Below are 21,947 nucleotides of genomic sequence, written 5' to 3' on the forward strand. Positions count from 1 at the left end.
TGGCTGTGTACAAGGCAAGCATACTACCCACTGTACTACCCTCCCAGCCATCCCCAAAGTAATTTTTATGTCACAGGAGTATTGAGATAATTATGTGTAAGCTAAAGTATTTTGTAAATGAGGAGGTTGTTGGTGTTATTATTGCTTTTAAATAAACATCACAGTTATTCTTAGGTAAGTCTAACCTTGAAATTTGTCAGATAGGACAGCTGGTTTAGTCGCTTCCTTTTCTTTTTTTTCTTTTCCTTTAAATTTTTGGGTCACACCCGGCAGTACTCAGGGGTTACTCCTGGCACTGCGTTCAGAAATCGCCCCCCAGCAGGCTCAGGGGACCATATGGGATGCCAGTATTCGAACCACCGTCCTTCTACAAGCAAGGCAAATGCCCTACCACTGTGCTAACTCTTCGGCCACCCTTTTCTTCTTTTCAGCCCTTCTGTTTGGTCATGTTGCTTACAGAGCTAGTGGTATCATAGTCATCAAATTGCAGTTCCTTTTGGTCAGCGGATAAAATACTCTCACCTCCAGCTGCTCCATCATAGATTCATATCATAGGCAGAATGAATGTGACCAAAGGCAATATTTAAGCCAAAATAGTGCAGAAATAAGGAGCCACAGGAACAATGCTTATGTTGCTTCCTCAAGTCTGGGATGACTACAATATCTTCAGTAAATGACTAACCACAGAGATGTTCAGAGATCATTTTGTAAACCATGAATGGGAGGTAGTGAAATGCTCATATAATTCAATCTCTTTAGTCTCTTTGACATTGAGGGATGGCTATATTACTGACACCCCGTGGCTAGTGCCCAAAACCTGCCTGTTACCCAAGAGAAAATCACAGCTTTCGAGGAGGCTCAGTTCCTCAGGGTTCATTCTCTTACTCATGCTGCTGCTTTGCCCCTTCAGTGTCTTGCTCATGGAGTTTATCTCTGGATCCCAGAGTTCTATGATCCTGTTTTTCTAAGAAAAGTTCAAGAGAGCAGGTTGTGAGGAGCTGGCGTGATTCTTTCTGCAGGTCTCACAGAGCTGCCCCGGCACCATGATGTCTAAGTCATGAGCTATACCTTCTCTGGCGAACTACTTTCCACCCCTGAACATTCTTGTCTCAGTCATTATCAGCCTGGCTGGTCATTGTCCCATGCTGCCTGCTTCTCTCCACGACTGTGGGAGTGCCAGTGTCAGTGCCAAACATGTGTGTGTGTGTGTGTGTGTGTTTGTGTCTTGTAAAATGGTCGTCCATGATACTCAGGCCCCTGCTGTTGGTTTGATGTCTGAGGGTGCAACTAAAAACTATGGTTTTAGGAGAGGATCCCTATAACTCTCAGTTTGCGAGAAACTCTTGTGTCCACACATGTGTACCGCACATGTGTGCTTCATTTGTACATAGGCTGACCAGGAAAGCAGCCTTCTTATTTTCCAACTGCTCTTGGAATATGCTCCACCCCCGGTAGAGCAGGCAGTTTTTGCGCGGAGGGTGGGGGCAGAGGCCTCCAGCAAGGCCATCAATAACCAGGTGTGAGCTACAGGTCTCTGTGTAATGTGAGGCTCTCCCGTATTTCATTTCTGCACCCAGGGGGCGGCTCTGCAGGATTGCTTACGGAGAACTCTGTGTCTGGCACCTCTCTGCAAGGCTCAGGCATCCAGGGTCCCACCGACCTGCCCAGGAATGCACCACATTGTTCTCCAGTGCTGTAATTTGGCTGCAGGAGCTCGGCTGATGGCCTACCAGGGATGAGAAACATATTCTCCCTGGTGTCCTCCCTGCCCTATGACCATGAGGGCATTAAAATAAAAAGTTCCAAAGAGGCTTGGGAGAGGAGGAATCCTAAAGATTTCTCTTATAAGTCATGTAGAAACCAATGTCCTTAGGAGATTTGAGGATTACCAAAGTAGTTGATATTTTTGCTAAGTGGGACAAATGAAAAGAGTAAAAATGACTACAACAGGAAGAAAGAAAAAGGAGGAATGGTAACGACTCAGACATATAAGGCTTTTTAACAGACTTTTCAGCCAAACAATGCTCGACTCTTTTTAATCCAAAGCCTCTGCTGTTATTTTTCCAGCATCATTCTAAGGAAGAGTATAGATTAACGCTGTCATTCATGGCTCACAAGGACACAAGTTAACTTTGGGGCCAGAAGGATAGTACAGCAAGTAAAGTGCTTATCTTACCTGGAGCACACCTCATTTTCATTTTCACCCCTACATTGCAGATGATCCCCTGAACACTGCCAGTAGTGACCTTAGCACTGTTGGCTGTGGCCCAACACACACACACACACACACACACACACACACACACACACACACACACACACACACACAATTGGCTCTTATCTACAGGACTTAATTAAAGCTGTTGTTCTTTTTTGTTTGGGGACCATATCCTGTGGTGTTCAAGCAGTGCATGAGAATAATACATGGCAAATAACTTGGGGGACCACAGTGCACTGCCAGAATTTGGGCCATCGCCTTCAAAGCCTGAGCTCTTCCAGCTCACTAAGCTACCTTTCTGGGCAGGCTGACTATTCTTATTCTCTGTAGAAGAAACTGGCCTCCTCAGGATGCAGCCAAGGCACTTTACCCATGTGCCATCTCTAAAAGATTCTAAGATCCTAAAAGGATAAAGTCTTGCAAGTTAACTTTGTATATAAATTGCACTTTCTGCAATGCATTATCCTACTAGACTGAGGACCAAAAGGAAAGGAGTAAAGGAGGGGAGAGAGGCAAAAAGACTGCTGCTGGTCTTGAAAGGAGCTGGAATGGAGAGAGAGAATTAAATAGAGTCCAAATAAAGCACCAAATAAAGCTCTCATTTTGCTGCTTATTCCAAATAAATTAGTTTCTGTTTGTATAGTGCAGAATGGATGCCAGTTGTCTACCGTCAGTTGGAATGTAGAAACATGCTAAAGAGTTAAGAGGGAAAATTAATTCTTGGCTATCATACTTGGTGTTGTTTTCTCTCTCTCTTTTTTTGCTGCTCCCTTTTGGGGGTTGCGGGGGCAAACCTGCTCTGGTCAGGGCTTTCTCCTGGCTTTGTGCTCAGGAGTCACTTCTGGAGGAAGCTATATGTGGGTGCCAGGGATCCTAGGTCAAATGAGTGCAAGGCAAGCACCTTATTTATTGTACTATCTCACCCCCCAGGGCCATCGTCATTCTTTCTTGGGATCACACAACCTCTTCAGTGGGACTCAGATAGACCTCTTTTCTCTCACCATCCACCTCTCTTTGCAAACTTTTCATTCTCTGGACAGCTTTGCTTTTCTCTTAACCACGTATAGGAAACTGAAAAACTTGGGTTTTGATGAGCTCGAATCTGCTGGGGCTTGGGAAGAAATCATGGAGCAATATAAGAAGCCAGAAAAAGGCCCACTCTCCCCTATAATATAAGGAGCACAAGAAGATCATGGAAACTAGGTAGAGTCACCCCGAGTTGATTTTCCATAGGTGACTATATATCACGTATGTTATCACTTAGGTGGTGCCAGATTTTCTTGTGAAACCAAGGGCTGATAGGAGCTTCCGGCTCTTCCCAGCATCCCAGAATGCAAACCATTTGTCTTTGTAAAATTATTCAGCCCTTTTCTTTAAGTTCAGACGTGCCCCCATTACCTTCCTGCCACCCCCAAAGCTTTTCCTCCTCTTAATTCTAGCTCACCATGTCAGAAGTTCTTTTCTTTCCCTCCCACATCCCCTCCCTAATCCCACTATTGGCTCATCAGTTATCCAGTTGACTCCACTATGCAAGGAAGACATTCCCCTGGCCTGACTCACTCGGTCCCTTTTCTCCACAGGAATCCCCTCACCACAGACCACAAGGGCTCTGACTAGCTCATGTTTTGTGTTAATGGATATGAAACTGGAGCAAACCCCCTCACCAAAAGTAAAACCACCCTACACTCTCCCACACAGGTCTCAGCAGGTTACACAAATATTAGCCCTATCATCTAAATAAATCTGCCCCCGTGGCCCAGAGCGGTGACTCCCTCATTCTTTTCTGCCTGTGCAGAGTGGAGCTGCTCCACAAACATGCTAGTACCCCAAAGGACATTGGGGAGCAACTTGGGAATGAAGGCGGTGCAGTCTCCAGGATTCCTGGTATAGGCTAGGCCTCCTAACGTACAGTCTGCTGTCAGTACTTCATGGTTCAGAGAGAAGTCCTGATGGGCAAGCACCTAGTAAGTGGCTATGGTAAAAGTATGTTGGTTAGCATTTAGGGCATAATTAAAACCCAACAGCTGAGAAAGGTTCTTGCTTTCCCTTTTACAGCAAAGAGGGAGAGATCAAGTAATTTGGGTATCTTGCTTAAAATAGGAAACCTGTGAGTGGCCTAACTCTTTCTTAATTTTAACGGGTCTGTCATAACTGCAGATTTCTACAACATTGTGATCTTTTAAAATATCAACAGGCACGATGTAACCACCATCCCACATGACAAAAAATGGAGGATACACACACACATGGCATCACAGTGTAGAAAGGTCTGTGTCCTGTTTATAAAGGCTATTTGGGAGCTCTGCTCCTGCAAGTTTTCTAAGGCAGTAGACAGCAACTTAGAAGGCACTCCCCTCCTATTGAAGCCAAATTCAGGAGTGAACAATGATAACACCAGGACTCGAAGAATCACTAAATAAAGATTTGTTGAATAACTGGGGGAAAGGCTGACTTGAAGCTATTTACCACTTGGCCCCAAGCCGGAGCTCTCCTTTCTCTGCAGCCACTGGCTCCTGCTCCTAGCCTCAAAGGCTAGAGTCTTCTACATGATCACCAAAGATTTCTGACCTCCCTCTGTAGTCCCTTGTGATCAGACCTGCTATCCTACCCATGTTCCATCAATCACGTATAGTTTACTGTTCCCTAAACCTTCTGGCCACAAGAGTCATGCACTCAAGGGAGAGACTGCACAGCCAGTAGGACATTCGTCATGCAGGTTGAATTTTAAACACTACATAAAGTCTCCTAAGCCCTTCCAGGAGTGATCCCTGAGCACAGGACCAAGAGTAAGCCCTGAGCACTGCTCTATGTGGCCAAAAAAAAAGTTAAAAAGTAAGGTTAGGCAGTCCTACTAAATTAATCTTTCCCAGGAGTGTTCTGAGGCATTCTACTGATCTGTTAGCTGCAGAAACCACTACATGCCATACATTGTGAACTCACTGAATCTGAGCAGAAGAACCAGTGGTGTTCAATATAGTTTAAAAAGGAGGGGTTGGAAGAGAATATACATTTGTAGACTTATATAATTTTCCTCTAGAAAACGCAGCGATTTATAAACATACGAGCATGTGAATGGATCCTTGTCCACTATGGCAACTCCTGTCTAGAAGTCCCAGGTTCTTGATCATGGAAGAATGTTGTAGCCTCAGAGTTTATCTTGGGATAGCAGGCAGACTGTTCAAACTGATCCAGAGAGAGAGAGAGAGACGCAGTTTCATCTCTCTCCCGTCTACCTTCAGCCAGGTAGGAACGAAAAGAAGCTCCCTTTAGACACCCTTCCTCTTGCTCACACAAGAAGCATCAAGAAGGCGGTGCAAGGAAAAGGAAAAATGAGCCTGGACTGTGTGTTTAGTGCAACTCATATTACTCTGAAGACCCCTACCTCATCCACTCTCTCTTCTACCATCCAGTTGAGGGGGAGGCAGGGAGCCAATTCATTCCTCACATCCCCTGTCAACTCCTTCCTAGGGCGAAGGAACCAGCCAAGACACCAGCATCCCTCTGGACCACTCCAAGTCCTTAAATCAAAGCTGTGGCAGCCCCCCGTTGAGTGTGGCGGAAGGTGTGCATGCAAAGATCTTGTGCTTCTGAGTCAGGAGGTTTGAAGTGAAGGGCTGAGTGAGGTCTCGATATAGTCAGGTCTGATCCAGCCATTCAGCCTTCTTGGGGGCCTTGCAAGTATGGATGTCCACCGTGTTCCTGCATTCCTTGCACTGCACAGCGCAGCACCAGTGGAATTTGCATTCGCACTGGGTGACACGGATGACTCGAGTTGTGTCATACCCTCGACCACAACACATGATTTCACAACCGTCTGTTCCTTTCGATGTCTTGTTACAGACACGGCCTGCAGTGCCTAGGGAACCTGGATCAGGGCAGAGGGAGAACCAAGTTACCTATCCTTTGAGCCTCTGTGTTCCCTCCCCACATCCTCTTGAGTTGACTACAGATTTTCCCATTTCCTGAAAACCATGGCCACCAGCCTGAATGACCTTCACCTGACCACCCACTATACTCAGACTTTTCTTCCCACCCTCAAGACTGCCCCCAAGACCACTGACTTCACCTGCAATGTCCCCTTTCCCACCACACATCTCCACCTTCCCTTAAAGCCAGTCTGAGAGCTATTTCATGCAGGACAGTTCCCATAATAAACTATTTCCAAAGTGTGAAATTGGACTCCTTAAACATATACATGTTGTGAGCCAAAGTTACCTCAATTAAAAAAAAGATTTTAAAAAAACAACCCAGCCTATAATTCATCGTTTCCAAGAAGTCTTGCCACAGTTCTGATTCTGCTATCCTTTGTTCGCATTTTGATCCCTTTGTTGACATTTTTATTAACTTGTGCTGTACAGGGCAGCAATATAATGGCAAGACGATTAAAAGCATCAGATATCTTGGTTTCAGTTCCAGTTCTGCAGTGCCTCAGCCGAATTAGCTAGTTGTTTACTATCTCTCTGTTTACTACTTCTATGAAAATGGATAGGATTGAATCAATAATCCAGTTGGGAGGATGCTTGTCTTGTATACAGCCCACCTGGGTTCCATCCCTGGCATCCATAATGGCCCCTGACAGGTGAGATGCCTGAGCACAGAGCCAGGAGTAAGCCCTGAGCACAGCAAGTGTGACCCAGAAAACAAAATATAGGCCTGATTATAGGATTTAACTGGACAGATTGTTCTACCATCTCTGTTCAGTTGAGAGGGTTAACTGGTTGACATATGGGCTGGAGGCATACTCCTAAGAAATTCTTCTTTAAATTTTATGTATTTTATTTATTGATTGATTGGTTATTGGGCCATATTCACCAGTGCTTGTTAGTATAAAGACCTCCATATACTTAACAGGTGCTTAGGGGTTACTCCTGGCTTTGCATTCAGAAATCCTCCCCTGGCAGGCTGGGGGACCATATGGGATGCTGGGAATCGAACCAGGTCCCTCCCGGTTGGCCTCATATAAAGGCAAAGGCCCTACTGCTGTGCTATCCGGCCTCACCCCTAAGAAATTCTTAAAGAACAGGCCTTGGGGAGGCCAAGTGATAGTGCAGGGGGGAGGATGCTTGCCTTGTATGGGTTCAATCCCATACAATGTGTGTGTGTGTGTGTGTGTGTGTGTGTGTGTGTGTGTGTTGTTTTTAGCCCACACCCAATGGCCCTCAGGGGTTACTCCTGGCAGGCTCGGGGACCATATGGGATGCTGAGAGTAGAAACACCCACTGTCTTGGGTCAGCCAAGTTCAAGGCAAACACCCTACTCCTGTCCTATCTCTCTGGCCCCGGGATAGGCTTTTCTCCTCTTAGCCTCTTGAGAGTATGGGAACATTCAAGGAAAGGTTATTTCCTGCAAAGAGGATGGGCAGGCCTTTTTTCTGACTGACTTTAACAAAATAGTGCCAATAGATAATAAAATCTGAACATATGGGATCTTGGCCTATCCTGATACAGAGATGGATAAATAATTGGCCTAGGAGAAGAACACAGGGAATCAGTGATTTATCCACAGTAGGGTCTGGGAAGAAATTGCTAAAAATATTACACTTAAAATTTTACTTTTTATAAATTTAATCATTATTATTTTAGGTTTGGGGGGTCACACCTGGCAATGGTCAGAGCTTATTTCTGGCTCTGCACTCAAGAATTTCTCTTTGTGGTGTTCAGGGGACGACGAAGGGATAAGATGCTAGAGATCAAACCCAGGTTGGACGCATGCAAGGCAACACCTTACCTGTTGTACTATTTCTCCAGTTCCCAAATACTATATTTCTTAATCTCATCAGTATAAAATATTCATTTCTGGGATAGGGATCTAGTTCATGGGAGAGTACAAGGTTTGCTTGTTTGAGGCCAGCACCACCACATATACACAGAACAAAATATCTATTTTGTATGTTAATACAATGGAACATTGATAGAAATTTTTGTTTGTTTTTATTTGGGGCCACTCTCAGCAGTGCCTAGGGATTACTTTTGGCTCTGCACACTGGAATTAATGCTGGTGGTGTTTGGGGACCATATGGGATGCTGGGGATCAGCCTCAGGTCAATCAAGTGTTCTACTCACTGAGAACATAGATATAACTTATAAAAACTCTACATACAATAGAGCTAGTATATGTGCTACTTTTGTTTTAATGCTAGGAGTTTATAGTTCAAAGTGTTAGGTGACTTAACTGCTCTAGAATATGGACTAATCAGATCTTCTATTTACATGGTATATAGCAGACTCTTCATATATAGGTATATATGCGTATTTACATTTATATTTATTACTTTATAAGCTGTCTTTTTGGGGGGGCACACCCAGCAATGTTCAGGCGTTAATCCTGGCTCTGCACTCAGGAATCGCTGCTGTTGATGATCAGGGAACCATATCAGGTGCTAGGGATCCAATCCAGATCAGCCATGTGCAAAGTAAGTGGCCTACCTGCTCTCTGAGCCTTCCAACTCACACTTCAGTCCTCTTGGACATCAAAAACCTCATCTGCGGGGCCCGGAGAGATAGCACAGTGGCATTTGCCTTGCAAGCAGCCGATCCAGGACCAAAGGTGGTTGGTTCGAATCCCGGTGTCCCATATGGTCCCCCGTGCCTGCCAGGAGCTATTTCTGAGCAGACAGCCAGGAGTAACCCCTGAGCATCACCAGGTGTGGCCCAAAAAACCAAAAACAAAACAAAACAAAAACAAAAACAAAAAAACCTCATCTGCACTCTACAGCTGAACTACCTACCATGCAAGCTACCAACTACATATAGTCATTTAGATTGAAGTTAATTAAAGCTCAGTAACGTTAAAATTTTTCTTGGGCAAATACTCAGGTACCTCCTGCATGGGAGAGCATTGATGTAGAATGTTTTTGTCATTACAGAAAGTTCATCTGAACAGTGCTGATTTGGAAGGGCTTCTTAGATCCATACTCCTTTCTAAGACATAACCCTTTGAATTCTAGGCCTTGCTTTAAGTTTTTTAATTATATGCCTTGAGAAAAACCAACAGGTTTAGGACCATTTTCTTAAACTCTGAAGATCCTTCCTCCACCCCCATTTACATCTTAGATCTGGGAATTCAGGCTTAGATGTCAGAGAAAGACCAGCAGGCACTTGGTAGCAGCCCTTTGAATTTCATCACATGGGAAGAAAGCTTAGTTGATGGCAGGAACTCGCTTGGAAAGTCACAACAATCCTTTCCACCGAGCATACTGCCTCTTGGGGGGTGCCTCCCCTCTTTCTGTGTCATTTTGCTGTGAGCCCCTCAACTCTCTGGGAACAGCAGTGCTGGGTGAAAACAAATAGTACCAAAAGCTGAGGTTTCCAGCCTCCTCACCCAAATTTGGATGACAGAGAGCCATGACAGAACCAGTATAATTTTCTTCCTAATTTGACCTCTTTGGGCCTGAAGTATGAACCAGGGTAATAACTCATTTCCATTCTTTTAGAGGCTATTTGTATACCTTCCAGCATCCCCAAGGTATCACAGATAATGGAAACAGACTGGAGTAGGAGCCTGCTGCTTCTGCCCTGACGGTCCTCCGGTCCTCCATTAGTGAGCACCTCCTCTTTCCTTGCTACCCCAACTAAGGCTTCATAATCTTGGAAGGCAGCCTATCAGATAAGGGCTTTAAAGGCCATTCATACTCCTTTCCCAGCTGGTCTTTCTACCTTAAATCTCCCTAACCCCAAAACCTTACTCAGTTCTTTCCTATTCTTTCCCATTTACTACTCTAACTACAAGGAGCACATAGCATATCCATCCACCTGTTCTTCTCACTAATCAGAACCTCCAAACACTTGGAGAAATGGTTCCACTTTTTCCAAGATGCTTTCTTGACTTCCCCAGTCAACTAGCTTGCAACAGTATTTGTCTACCTGTGTTCTCCTTGGCTCCTTTCTTTAGGGCTAAGAGCTACAGAAGAGTTCCAAAAGTGGTAATGACCCCTTAAGCTTCTGTGACACATTTTACTCCATCCTGAAACCAAGTTATTCATTTACATTTACATATCATTTGAATAATACTAAATGCATCCCCTGAATAATGCTGGGCTGGGTACCAAGGAGTGGTCCATGGCCTCAAGGCGCAGAGGGCCCTCCCTCTGCCCTAGGCAATTCTGGTCTGGCTGAATCCTTCCGAAACGCCACCTTTCCTAACCCCTTGTCAAACCTATCAGTTGGGTAACTACCAGGCATGCTTGAGCCCCATCTTCGCTTCTCACCAGCAGCCTTGTCCAGGACACAGTAATCAGGTGAGTTGTCGAAGTAGACTAGGTCGGTCCTGGTGGCCCGGCGATAGCCTTGGCGGGCTGCTGTGAAGTTGGCACCGTCCTGGGTGGCTGTCACCTGCACTGCCCCGTCATAGCGTCTCCGAAGGTAGTCCCCCGTGCGACGGAAGTCAGAGAGGGCTCGCCAGCAGGTGCGGAGGGTGCAGGAGCCACTCACCCCGTGGCACTTGCACTCCAGTTTGAGAAAACGTCGCACCGCCTGCAAGAGAGAGCCAGTGACAGAGAGGCCACAGCAAGCCCCTTCTAGCCATCCCCAGGAAGAGAAGACTGCTTTTTAAATTGGCCACTTAGCACTTTTCACTCCTACTATGGCCACAATTGAATATTGCTTTACAAACATACAAATGACCTTTTGTATGTTTGTGTTACTAAATTGTGAAAAAAAAAATTAGCATGAATATCCCCAGTATCACATGATCCCAAAATCACCACAGGGGTTGGCAGGATGTCAGACAATATTCTTTTTTTCTGTTTTTGTTTTTTTGTGGTTTTTGGGTCACACCCGGCAGTGCTCAGGGGTTACTCCTGGCTCCATGCTCAGAAATTGTTCCTGGCAGGCACGGGGGACCATATGGGACACCGGGATTCGAACCAATGACCTTCTGGACCTTACCTCCATGCTATCTCTCCAGCCCCTGCAGTATTCTTAATCCTGTCTGATCACTCCTGCTGCAAATTCTTGGGGGTTTTTTTGGTTGGTTTGTTTTGTTTCTTAGGGGAGGGTTTGTTGGCTCATACTTGATGGTACTTCTGTCTTATTCCTGATCATGTGCTCAGGGATCTCTCCTGGTTGTTCTCAGGGGCCCTATGGAATGCTGGAGATTTAACCCGGGTCAGCCACATGCAATGGAAGTACCTTGCCCCCTATACCTTCGCCAGGACCAAAATTATTTTTGTTTTGCTGTTCGTTTTGGTTTGGGGGCCACACCCAAAGCTACTTAGGGATTAATCCTCACTCTCCACTTGGGAATCATTTTTGGTGTCGCTCCAGGGATCTTATGTGGTGCTGATGATCGAACCCTCATGGGTTGTATATAAGCCAAATACCTATTGTACTATCTTTCTTATCCCCAGAACCCAAATTCTTAATGAATTTCTTTATTTGTCAGCCCATGAATTTGCCTTTCTCCTTTAAACTTGGGCTACATGAGAACAATTTACTGTTGGCATTTTCTCAGTTCTCTCCCCGAAACTCCTCTCTTTTTGTGACTCTGTGTATGTTTGTGCTTTGGTTTGTTTGTTTTATAAATTTTTAAATTGAATCACCATAAGATACACAGTTACAAAGTTGTTAATGATTGAATTTCAGTCAGACGATGCCCAACATCCATCCTTCTGGTGACTTTTCTTATCCCTGTCTATTCATGTGTGGGACTAAAAATCTTATGCCCCTGAGAACTGCTGGTCCTAGAATTGAACCAGGGGTGTTTCTCTGACCTACTAGGTCCCATCCATTCTTTTGGATTAAATTCTGAACATTTCTCTTTTTTGTTTTTGAATCACAATTAATGATTCTGGAGGCATCCCTGCCTTTTAGCCATCTCCTCAGCTGGGAACTCTCTTTCAGGAAGCCTTTCTGGACCACCAGTGTTTTTCTTTCCTTAGAACCTATTTGAACTTTTGAGGCCCAGGATCTTAGTGTACTGGCACATTTCACATTTTAGTGTTCAAGGCCCCTAGGCCTTTGTGTCATTCGCTAACACAAAATACTCTTACAGAAAGTGCTCAAAGTCCAGTAGTGAGCCTCAAGCAGGTTGTCACCAATTTCGGATTGGGGAGAGGGCAATTCTTTTCCTTCTTACATTGGAATTTCTTTTCTTTCTCAAGCTTTTCCCTCTCCCTAAGCTCCCTGCTGTCACTGCTATGTTCTAGGGGCCGAGGTTCTGGGAAGTGACCCAGAAACCTTGGGTCTCCTATCCCTCACACTTAGGCCCTCACTACATACAATGACCATGCAAATAGGACTGTGCATACACCCATGTGAGTACTGACCGTACGGCCACAGCGGTTGTTGTGCAAGTTCATGAGGGCCCGCGCGTCCTTCAGCCTCTTCTCCTTGGCATCCACAAAGGCCTTGGCAAAGCGAATGCCATAGTGGATGTTGTCACTGCAGCCACCCCAGTCGAAGTCCCCACGTTGATCATGGTGGCGGCCACGGGTGTAAGGGTCACAGCTGCACACACTCAGTTCGCCCTGGCTACAGGCACGCGTGATGGCATGGACCACCCCTGCCGATGAGATGGCATAGACAAATGCTGCCTCCCGGCTACCTGGAAGGGCAGAGAAAGGCTGTGTGTGTGTGTGTTGTGTGTTGTGTGTGTGTGTGTGTGTGTGTGTGTGTGTGTCGCCGCTGTGCATGTGCACATGGACTCATACTGACCTGCACTCTTAACTTCCTTCCAAACTTCCTGAATCCAGCCATGGAAAAGTTCTAGGTGAATCATGCCCTCCCATCAAGAGCCAGCTTGGGGCACCAGAGAGATAGCACAGTGGTAGGGCATTTGCCTTGCATGCAGAAGGACAGTGGTTCGAATCCAGGCATCCCATATGGTCCCCCCGAGCCTGCCGGGGGCCATTTCTGAGCGTAGAGCCAAGAGGAACCCCTGAGTGCTGCCGGGTGTGACACGAAAACCAAAAAAAAAAAAAGAGCCAGCCAGGTTTCAACTAAGCATGTCCTTGTCCATCCACATTCCAGGCCTCTTCAGGCCCACTCTGCTGGACAGTTCCTCTAAGAGGAGACCCTGGAAACCAGAGGTCAGCCTGTTCGGAGGACATGCCACGTTCCCTACCTGCTTCCTTCCCACCCTGTTCTCTGGGGCTGATGAATCATCACTCCTGTCTCCGGGGATCTCCTAACTCATTTCCTTCCCTTCCTCCTCATTTGACTTGTCTAGCTCTGTTGAGATGTTTGGCCGAACTGGGCCCAAGAAACTGACTCTCCAATAGTTACATATCACCTTTCTGTTTAGCTCCTATTCCCATTACTGGAGAGCTATGAATGCTGGGGTAAGGATGGTGGCTGTAAGCACCCAGTACCCAGTCCTAGTCTTCAGCCTTATTCCAGCAAGAAAACGTCCAGACTGGGGGTGGAGGAGGGAAGATGGAGGAAGAAAGATGGAAGTGCTCGGGAACCCTGGTCCCATCACCCCAGAATACTTCATTCCCTGCCCACACAGCTAAGAGATCTTTGATCTGTCCCCAGTGTATTCTGGGGGTCTACCCACAAATTCCCTCTGAATACAGAGTGGTGGGTAGGACAGAAGTGGGGACCATGCCACCCATCCCCTCACCACCACCCCAAACATAGGGGCTGGGGAGCAGAGGTCCCTACTTCTGAGCATGACACGGCCAAAGACAGTGTGGTCCCGCTCCAGCGTGGTGCAGTTCCATCGATGGTGGCGGAATTGATGCTGACACTCTCGGATCCACTCGCGCGCACCCTCGCCCACTGATCGCATGATGTCGGGGTACCGCTGGCACAGCTGCCGCTGCCGACTCACCAGACCCGGGATATTGTCACAGATTACTCGGGCCCCCAGTGCCCCGATGTACCTGCAAGGAGGAGATGGCCCTGTCAGAGTATCTGGGCCCTTTCTCTGCTTCCCAGGGGGAAAGTTGGGGGCCAGGGGATGGATCCGACGTGTCCTTTCCCTGTTCCCAGCCCACTTTCCCTGAGGCTGATGGCAGGGCATCACCGTTCCCCACAATCTCCGGAGAAAACCTCCCTGTTGCCGAAAGAGCTGGTAAGTGGTCTCCCGCCTTCTTCCGTTCCTCAACCAGTGCCAGAGTGACACACAGGGCCCGGCATATGTCACGTCCACAGAAGCTGCGGCTATGTCGCACAAACCCAACAGCCTGTTTGTTTAATGATCAGTAAGGTCCTCACAGAAAAATAAACTAATAAAACAAGAGTCTGAAACAACACTCTTACACCCACATGTAAGAGGCACATACCACAAGGATGCTCCGTGAAACATGGTTTGGGGAAAGGAGAGAGGGCAGGACTGGTGGGAGCCATGGGTGCAATCCGGGTGACAGTCCCAGCTGAGACCCTTCAGCCCCAGCCCTGAGGTCTGGGTAGCATGACCCTCTTTCACCTCTGCCTCCCACATCTAACTGATGAGTCCTCTCAGATTATGTTCCCGATGAACCCCGAAAGTCTGCCCCAGGGAGGTTGCTGACATTCCACTTTCTCCACCCCGTCAGCCCTAAGATCAACTTGGGGTGGGGCTAGTAAAAGATGCTTGAGCAGAGCATATGTACATGTCCTCAGGGAAATCTTGTCTCTTCACCCCATACCCCTCTGGACTCTGACAGACCCCCCACAAAAGTCACTTCAGAGAGAAACCAGGAGCACACCACAGTGTTTTCTCCTCATCAGGCCCCTGAATGCCTTCTGACCCCTCACCAACTCTCTTGCCCTCTCTCATGTACTCAGCATCTTCCTGGAACTGCTGTGGGCAGTTCCCAAAGGAAGGGACATACCCCCCACTTTCCCTTTCCCAACAGGTGGGGGCCACAGTGGGGATTGTGGGGGGGAACTGCTGCTCCTGCACACATAGGGTTTAATCTGGGCTGTGAATGGGCCCTGTGGTTGGGAAAGGCCCCAACATGGTTCTGCAAGAAGGCGAGAAAGGGCGGACAGTCAGTAGGGAGGGGGGGGGGAAGCTGGACTGCCCAGGGCTTCAGGTCCACCCCACCCCCCACATTCCCACACCCGGCCCTCACCCACAGACTGGATCACCAGTGGTGACACCCAACTCAAACAAACACAAGGAGGGCTGATGCTTGCCTCTTCAGCAACTCAGCAGGGCTGATGGGGCCCATCTGTCCTGGGGAAGGGTTGCGCGGCCTGGCCCACTGCTAACAAATCCCATGGAATCAGCGTCGCCTTCGCTGTCCATCAGGGCAGCAGCTTCCAGGAACAAACAAAATAAACAGCCGGAAAGGGCCGCCTGACGCACACCACTCTGCGTACAGTGGGAGTTACACCCACTGCCATGAGGCTTTGTTTGGACAATCAAGACCATTGGCGTTGGAACCCGTCCCTGTTTCTGCTTCCAGGGCTCTGCTTCCACTGATCAGCCCCTGAGTACCAGTGCTCAGCCACCGGTGTTTGTTTTTCTAACTGGGGCTGGGGAGGAAGGGGGTTGTTGGGAATGGCAGGCCAGTAATCCAGCTCATGACACAGTGTGAAGTGAGGTTCACCACACTGGCACCAAGTTCTTCCTGGAGTCTGACTGAAACCCATTCTGCTCCAGCCCACATGGGTCCTTCTCCATTCTCACCGAGTGTGGGAATAGCTCTTCAGTATTTATAATAGGAAGATCATTACTTTTCCTACTTATCTCACTAAGTAAGTTGCATTGAGATTTTCCTTTTTGACTATACCCAGCAGTGCTCAATGCTTACTCATGGCTCTATGCTTAGGAATCACTCCTGTTGGGACTTGAGGGACGCTAGGGGCCGAGTAGGCATCGAACCTGGGTTAGCTGCATGCAAGGCAAATAAATGCCTTGTCCACATAGCATTGCTCTAGCCCCAGCTGCTTCAAGATTTTGCACAGCAGAGCTTGTGTCTGCTGAACAGCCTTCAATCCTGTAAGATGGCTGTAAAGACCCCCATCAAAGGGGCCCTAAAGCTCTGTGCATACCCCTTTCCAGTCAGTACGTGCCATCCCAGTGCCTGCTAAGTACCAAGCACGAAGTTCTCTGATGCTAGAGGCACCCCAGTTCATAGGCTGGTGGAGGAGGTAAGGGTCCTGATGTCTTTGTTCACTTCCTACTTTTCCTGCTTCCAGAATGCTCTCTTCCCCTTCTTGGAAGAATATACATTCCTTGGGGGCAGGAGTGATATAGCACAATTGTAGGGCATTTGCCGTGCACGAAGACAATCCAGGACAGTGGTGGTTCGAATCCCAGCATCCTATATGGTTCCCCAAGCCAGGAGCAATTTTTGAGTGTAGAGCCAGGAGTAACCCCTGAACATCACTGGGTGTGACCCCAAAACCAAATATATATATATTTGCCTTGTATGCAGAAGGACAGTGGTTCAAATCCCGGCATCCTATATGGTTCCCCGAGCCTGCCAGGAGCGATTTCTGAGTGTAGAGCCAGGAGGAACCCCTGAGCGCTGCTGAGCGTGACCCCCCCCAAAAAAAAAAGAATATATATTTCTTCCTTTGACTAAATGATCTAGACCCCATTCTAGTCCCGACATTCAATGGTGGATCCCAGAACAGCCATGTCAGCAGCCCCTGGTGATTTCTTAGAAATGATGCGACTCACACCCATTGAATCAGACCATTCCTCTTCATTTCTAGGCGATTTCGGGTTCTTCCATGAAGGTGGGAATTTTTGTTTTGTTTAAGTCAGCATTCCCTGAGCCTAAAACAGTATCTGAGACATAGTAAGTACTTAAGAGTTATTTATTGAATAAAAAACCAACCTTGAGGGCTGGAGCGATGGCACAGTGGTAGGCTGTTTGCCTTGTACGTGGTCGACCCAGGATGGTTCCAGGTTCTATAGTCCCCTGAGCCTGCTAGGAGTGATTTCTGAGTGCAGAGCCAGCAATAACCTGAATGCAACCACGTGTGGCCCAAAAACCAACCAACCAAATAAAACAAGAACCCTAACCTCTTGGGCCGGAGCAATAGTACAGCAGGCGCCTTGCATGTGACTCATCTGGGTTCAACCCCCACATTCCATATAGAACCCTGAGCCCCCTTAGTAGTAATCCTGAACTCTGAACTCAGAGCTATATAAAAAGACCTGAACATAGCTAGGTGTGGCTCAAAGAACAAAACAAAAAATGAACTTCTCTGACTTATTTATTTTTTCCTTTTTGGTTTTGGGTCACACCCAGCGGCGCTCAGGGTTTACTCTTATCTCTAGGCTCAGAAATCGCTCCTGGCAGGCTCGGGAGACCATATGGGATGCCGGGATTTGAACCAATGACCTTCTGCATGAAAGGCAAACACCTTACCTCCATGCTATGTGTCCGACCCCTGAACTTCTCTGATTTATTCATAGCTCCCTTCCTCTTTGGGTTTTTGGGCCATGTCCAGCTGTGCTCAGGGATCATTCCTAAAGGTGCTCAGGGGTTATAGGGGAGGTGCTGTGATGGGACCAGAGTTGTTTGGCCTTATTGGAGGAACCCTACCCATTGTACCATCTCTCCGGCCTTACCCCAACTCCTTTCTTCTAGCCAGCTGCAAACTTTTAATAATAGCCTTACTCTTTGTTGACATTGCCAGCCTATCTGCAGATGTTTTATGTTTGTATCTTTTTAATGAGGCCAGGGATCCTCTTTATTTCCACCCCACCCACACCCGTTTCTTTTACAACCCCTCTTATATTGCATATAGTTCAGCCCAGCAAGACTTTTTGAATAGAGACATAAAACCATTACTCTCTCTGACTTTCTTAATATATCATTTATATGGTACTTTAGAATTCACAAAACGAGGCCAGAGAGATAGCATGGAGGTAAGGCATTTGCCTTGCATGCAGAAGGACGATGGTTCGAATCCCAGCATCCTATATGGTCCCCCGAGCCTGCCAGGAGTGATTTCTGAGCATAGAGCCAGGAGAAATCCCTGAGCGCTGCCTGGTGTGACTCAAAACAAAACAACAAAAATAGAATTCATAAAACATTCTATAGAAACATTCTATGGGGGGGGGGCAGAGAGGTGGAAATCTGTTTTACAGGTAAACAAACAGAGATAAAGTGAAATACCCTGCCCGGTCCATCCAGTTGGAAGCAAGGGCATCAGAGTTTAGATGTTTTCATCTCAAGGATGGGAGGGACATCCTTGCTCAATGAAAAGTGGACCAATCTGGTTTCAACACTGGTATGAATTTGAACAAATTCTTTACGACTGATCCCTTAATGATACAAATGGTCCCCTGAGCACTGCTAGAAAGAATTTCTTTTGTTTTTGTTTTTGTTTTTGGGTCACATCCGGCAGTGCTCAGGGGTTATTCCTGGCTCCAGGCTCAGAAATTGCTCCTGGCAGGCACGGGGGACCATATGGGGTGCTGGGATTTGAACCGATGACCTCCAGCATGAAAGGCAAACGCCTTACCTCCATGCTATCTCTCCGGCCCCTAGAAAGAATTTCTGACTGAAGATCTAAAAGCAACCCCTGAGCATCGCTGGGTGTGGCCCTGCCATTCCCAACTAAAATGGAATTCATCAAATGGGACCAATAACTTCTTGATAGGATTATAGAGGGGCCTAAAAGGCTGCTGTTGAATAGTGCTGCTCAGTGAGGATTGGGGCAAGATGCTGATTTGACATCAGTCACACTCATCCTCTCCTGTGTGACCCTGTGAATGCTGTAACTTGGGTGTATGAGAAGTAGAAATCAACTTTTTCTCCTCCAGCTGCAATGGGGAGAGAGCAGGAGTGACTGGAGTGAGGGGTGGGACCAGGAAGAAGATGGGCTGTGTGCATGAGAGGGCGACCTGCCTACACAGACACACAGAATCCATAGGCATCTCCAGGGGCTGTGAGGATCACCCACCTATCTGGGTTTCTTCCTGAGGAAAAGAGATCATCTAAAGCAGCCGTTTCATGCACAGAGGCAACAATCTGGAGTCTGCAGCTCTGATAGGTGAGAGGTGAGGACCACCACCTCTCTCGCTGCCATTCTGCTGTCTGTTGTCTTCTCCTTCCCCATGGAGTTCCCCCACTGCAGCAGAAGTCCCTACCACCCACTTGCTTCCCTCTCTCTCTCTCTCTCCTCTCTCTCTCTCTCTCTCTCTCTCTCTCTCTCTCTCTCTATATATATATATATATATATATATATATATATAGGGAAGCAAGTGGGGGGGCATATGGGATGCTGGGATTCGAACCATCATCCTTGCATGCAAGGCCAACGCCCTACCTCTACACTATCTCTCCGGCCCAACTTCCCCATATTTCTCCACCCAGGAGTTCTTCCAAAAACTTTAATATGAACCACGTGGGAGCATGAGTAGTAGAAAAGAAAGAGAGCCAGTTAGCCAAGGGGCAAACTAGGGACCAGGCAGAACCCCCAGCTGGTCTTTGAGGAACCACTAAGGGTGGTGGTTGGCCCAGTCCAAGTGAGCCTGCCTTCCTTACCTACGCTCCAGGTGACCCCCAGATCCAATTCTAAACCAGTAATCAGCCATTTAGGGACCCTTGGCATCCACTCTTATCCAGGCTACTGGGAAAGAGGCTGGGAAGTGGGGCTTCCTTTTGGGCCAGAGGGCCACTGAGGGCAGGAGTGTCCAGCCACAGCGAGCCTGTGAAGAAGGCTGGCTTTGATCTCTCTCTGAACTCTGAAAAGCTTGTCTCCATGCCCCCCTTTTCTCCCCTTTCCCTTTCTAAAGGAATGTTTCCAGCCAGATGTAAGATAGGGGCCTCCCTGCTCCCCCATCCAGAACCCCCCTCCTCGCTTTCCCCAACACTGCAGAGATAAAAAAGATCCCAAAGAGAGATTTTTCTGAAACAGGAAAACTGGGGGGGGGGGGGGAGGTGGATGCAGAAAGACACACACACACACACACACACACACACACACACACACACACACACATCTTGAAGTGATAGGAATGTGCAGCTTAAACTGGCCCCTTGGCTAGCCATGATTCCTGGAGTGGGGGGGGGGAGCCACAGGGTGCAAGGGAGGGTAGGAAACCACACTCTGGGGTGGAGGTAAGTGGGAGCAGAGTAGAAGAAGAATGAACGAACAGGGGGGACGCTGCCAGGGTAAAGGGTAAACAGTCCCTGCCAGACTGATGGGGGAAAGGGAGCGCTGCGGGAAGGGAGTAAGTGATGAAGAAATTGGGTCTACCACCCAAATCTCTCTCTTGCCCTTTGCCCCAGATTTCAGGAAAAAGGGGGGAACGATTCTCTTTAAGAGATCAGGACAGGTGGGGAAGGACTAGTAATAGAGGGCTAGCTTCCAGTGGCTTTTTAACCTGCAGCCCTCCCAGAATGTGGATAGAGCCTTAGGCCTTGCGGAGGGAGGGAGAAGGGGCAAAAAAAAAAAACAAAAAAAAAAACAAAACAAAACAAAACAAAACAAAACAAAAAACTCTTGGGGTTCTTGGAGGAGGGGGAGGAGACAGGTCTGGGAAAGGGGAAGGAAGGAAGGAAAGAAGGAAGGAGAGCAAAATTGAAGTGACATTCAAGAAACAGACACTCAGGACCCCAAAGATGCAAACCCCAAAGCAAGCCTTCCGTTTGTTTGAATTGTGGGAGCCAATGGGGGGCAGATGGGGTGAGCCTCAACTCCAGCCTCAAACTCACTCCATACTCCCTCCCTGGAAGCTCTGACTTAGGATGCGCTCCACTTTGGAGGAGAGAGATGCTTTCTTTGCTCTCTTCTCCTTTCTTCTCTTTCCCTGCGGTGCCAGGGTGAATGGGGGGACTTGAAGCACCATCCCAGGACAGGAGTGTCAGGTGCCTTGAACCCTCCTTGAGCAAAAGCAACCCCCCCCCCAAAAAAGCAAGACTAAGGAGCTTCAGCTGATGTCCAGCCGGCACCCCAGGGCGCCCATGCCGACCTGACCCACCTTGCTCCAAAGACCCAGCCTGTGTCCACCTCTCTGGGGCAAGGCGCAGCTTTTTGACAACTGGGTGACAAGCCAGCCCAGGACCCCCTTAAGCCCTTGGCAGCCACCGGACACCCCAAACCCTAGGAGCCTTACTTACATCCCTTCCTGACCCCGGGGGACGACTGACACTCACCACCAGGATGTGTCCACGCAGCTGGGCAGCAGCAGGAACAGCAACAGGCAGGCGACAGGCAGGCGGGTCGCGGCCCGGGAGCCGTCTGGGGTCGCGGGGCGAGGGGGGAGCCTCAGCATAGCGCCCCGAGACTCCCGCTGCCCGGCCCGGGCCCCGGGACTGCGGAGCCGGGTGTCTTCAGCCTGCAGCGGGCGGAGTGCAGGCGGGCAGGCCGGCCTTCTCCTCTCATTGCACCGCACTGGGCGGAGCTGAGGTCTGGGTGCAAACAGGGCAGGGCCGCCTCCCACTCGGGGGCCCTCCTGTGCGCCCCCACTTGCCCAGAGGGACATGACAGCGCACCCCTCTGCACCCTGATGCTGACTAGTGTCTGGTCTGGTCCAAGCACCCACCCTCCAGGCCAGCACCTGTCTCCCATGGGTGCTTCCTTGCTCCAGAAGCTCAAGCAGGGTGCTTCCTTAGCACCTCCAAACCCAATGGACCTGGAGTTTCTCCCACCCTCATGCTGAGTACTCACCCCAACCTGCAGACTCTGCACGCACCCTTCTGGAAATGCACCGAAGGTTGGCCCCAGGACTCTGCACCCCAAATTCTTGAAAGGGCTTCTTGGATTTCGGGGCAGGGCGCTCCCACTGAGAATGTGAGGTAGCTTCCTTTTCCCCTTCCTCTGGTCTTTGGACTTGTATATCCTCAACAGCCTGGAACTGGGTTCCCCTTTAATCGGGTCCTGCGGAG

General features: G+C 48.3%; 1 protein-coding gene across 1 annotated transcript; it reads right to left on the reverse strand.

Moving 5' to 3' along the window:
• Nucleotides 1-5,853: 5,853 nt before the first annotated feature.
• WNT2B (Wnt family member 2B) lies at nt 5,854-21,322 on the reverse strand. Its single transcript, XM_049765824.1, has 5 exons — nt 21,216-21,322; nt 13,822-14,042; nt 12,483-12,760; nt 10,425-10,689; nt 5,854-6,083 (listed from the first exon to the last, which is right to left on the reverse strand). Exons 2-5 carry the CDS (start codon nt 13,946-13,948, stop codon nt 5,854-5,856), a joined length of 900 nt encoding a protein of 299 aa, XP_049621781.1. The 5' UTR covers nt 13,949-14,042; nt 21,216-21,322.
• Between the last annotated feature and the right edge of the window lie 625 nt (nt 21,323-21,947).

This window comes from Suncus etruscus, chromosome 19 (assembly GCF_024139225.1).
Source record: "Suncus etruscus isolate mSunEtr1 chromosome 19, mSunEtr1.pri.cur, whole genome shotgun sequence".
In the NCBI taxonomy this organism is placed as follows: Eukaryota; Metazoa; Chordata; class Mammalia; order Eulipotyphla; family Soricidae; genus Suncus; species Suncus etruscus.

Bases quoted from the DNA above. Each gene is read 5' to 3' on its own strand.
- WNT2B (XM_049765824.1), bottom strand. From the start codon at position 13,948: ATGCGATCAGTGGGCGAGGGTGCGCGCGAGTGGATCCGAGAGTGTCAG. The intron at 10,690-12,482 runs GTCAGTACTCAC...TCTCTCTTGCAG, and splicing joins ACAACCGCTGTGGCCGTACG to GCGGTGCGACGTTTTCTCAA. The intron at 6,084-10,424 runs GTGAGAAGCGAA...GCCCTGATCCAG, and splicing joins TGTCCTGGACAAGGCTGCTG to GTTCCCTAGGCACTGCAGGC.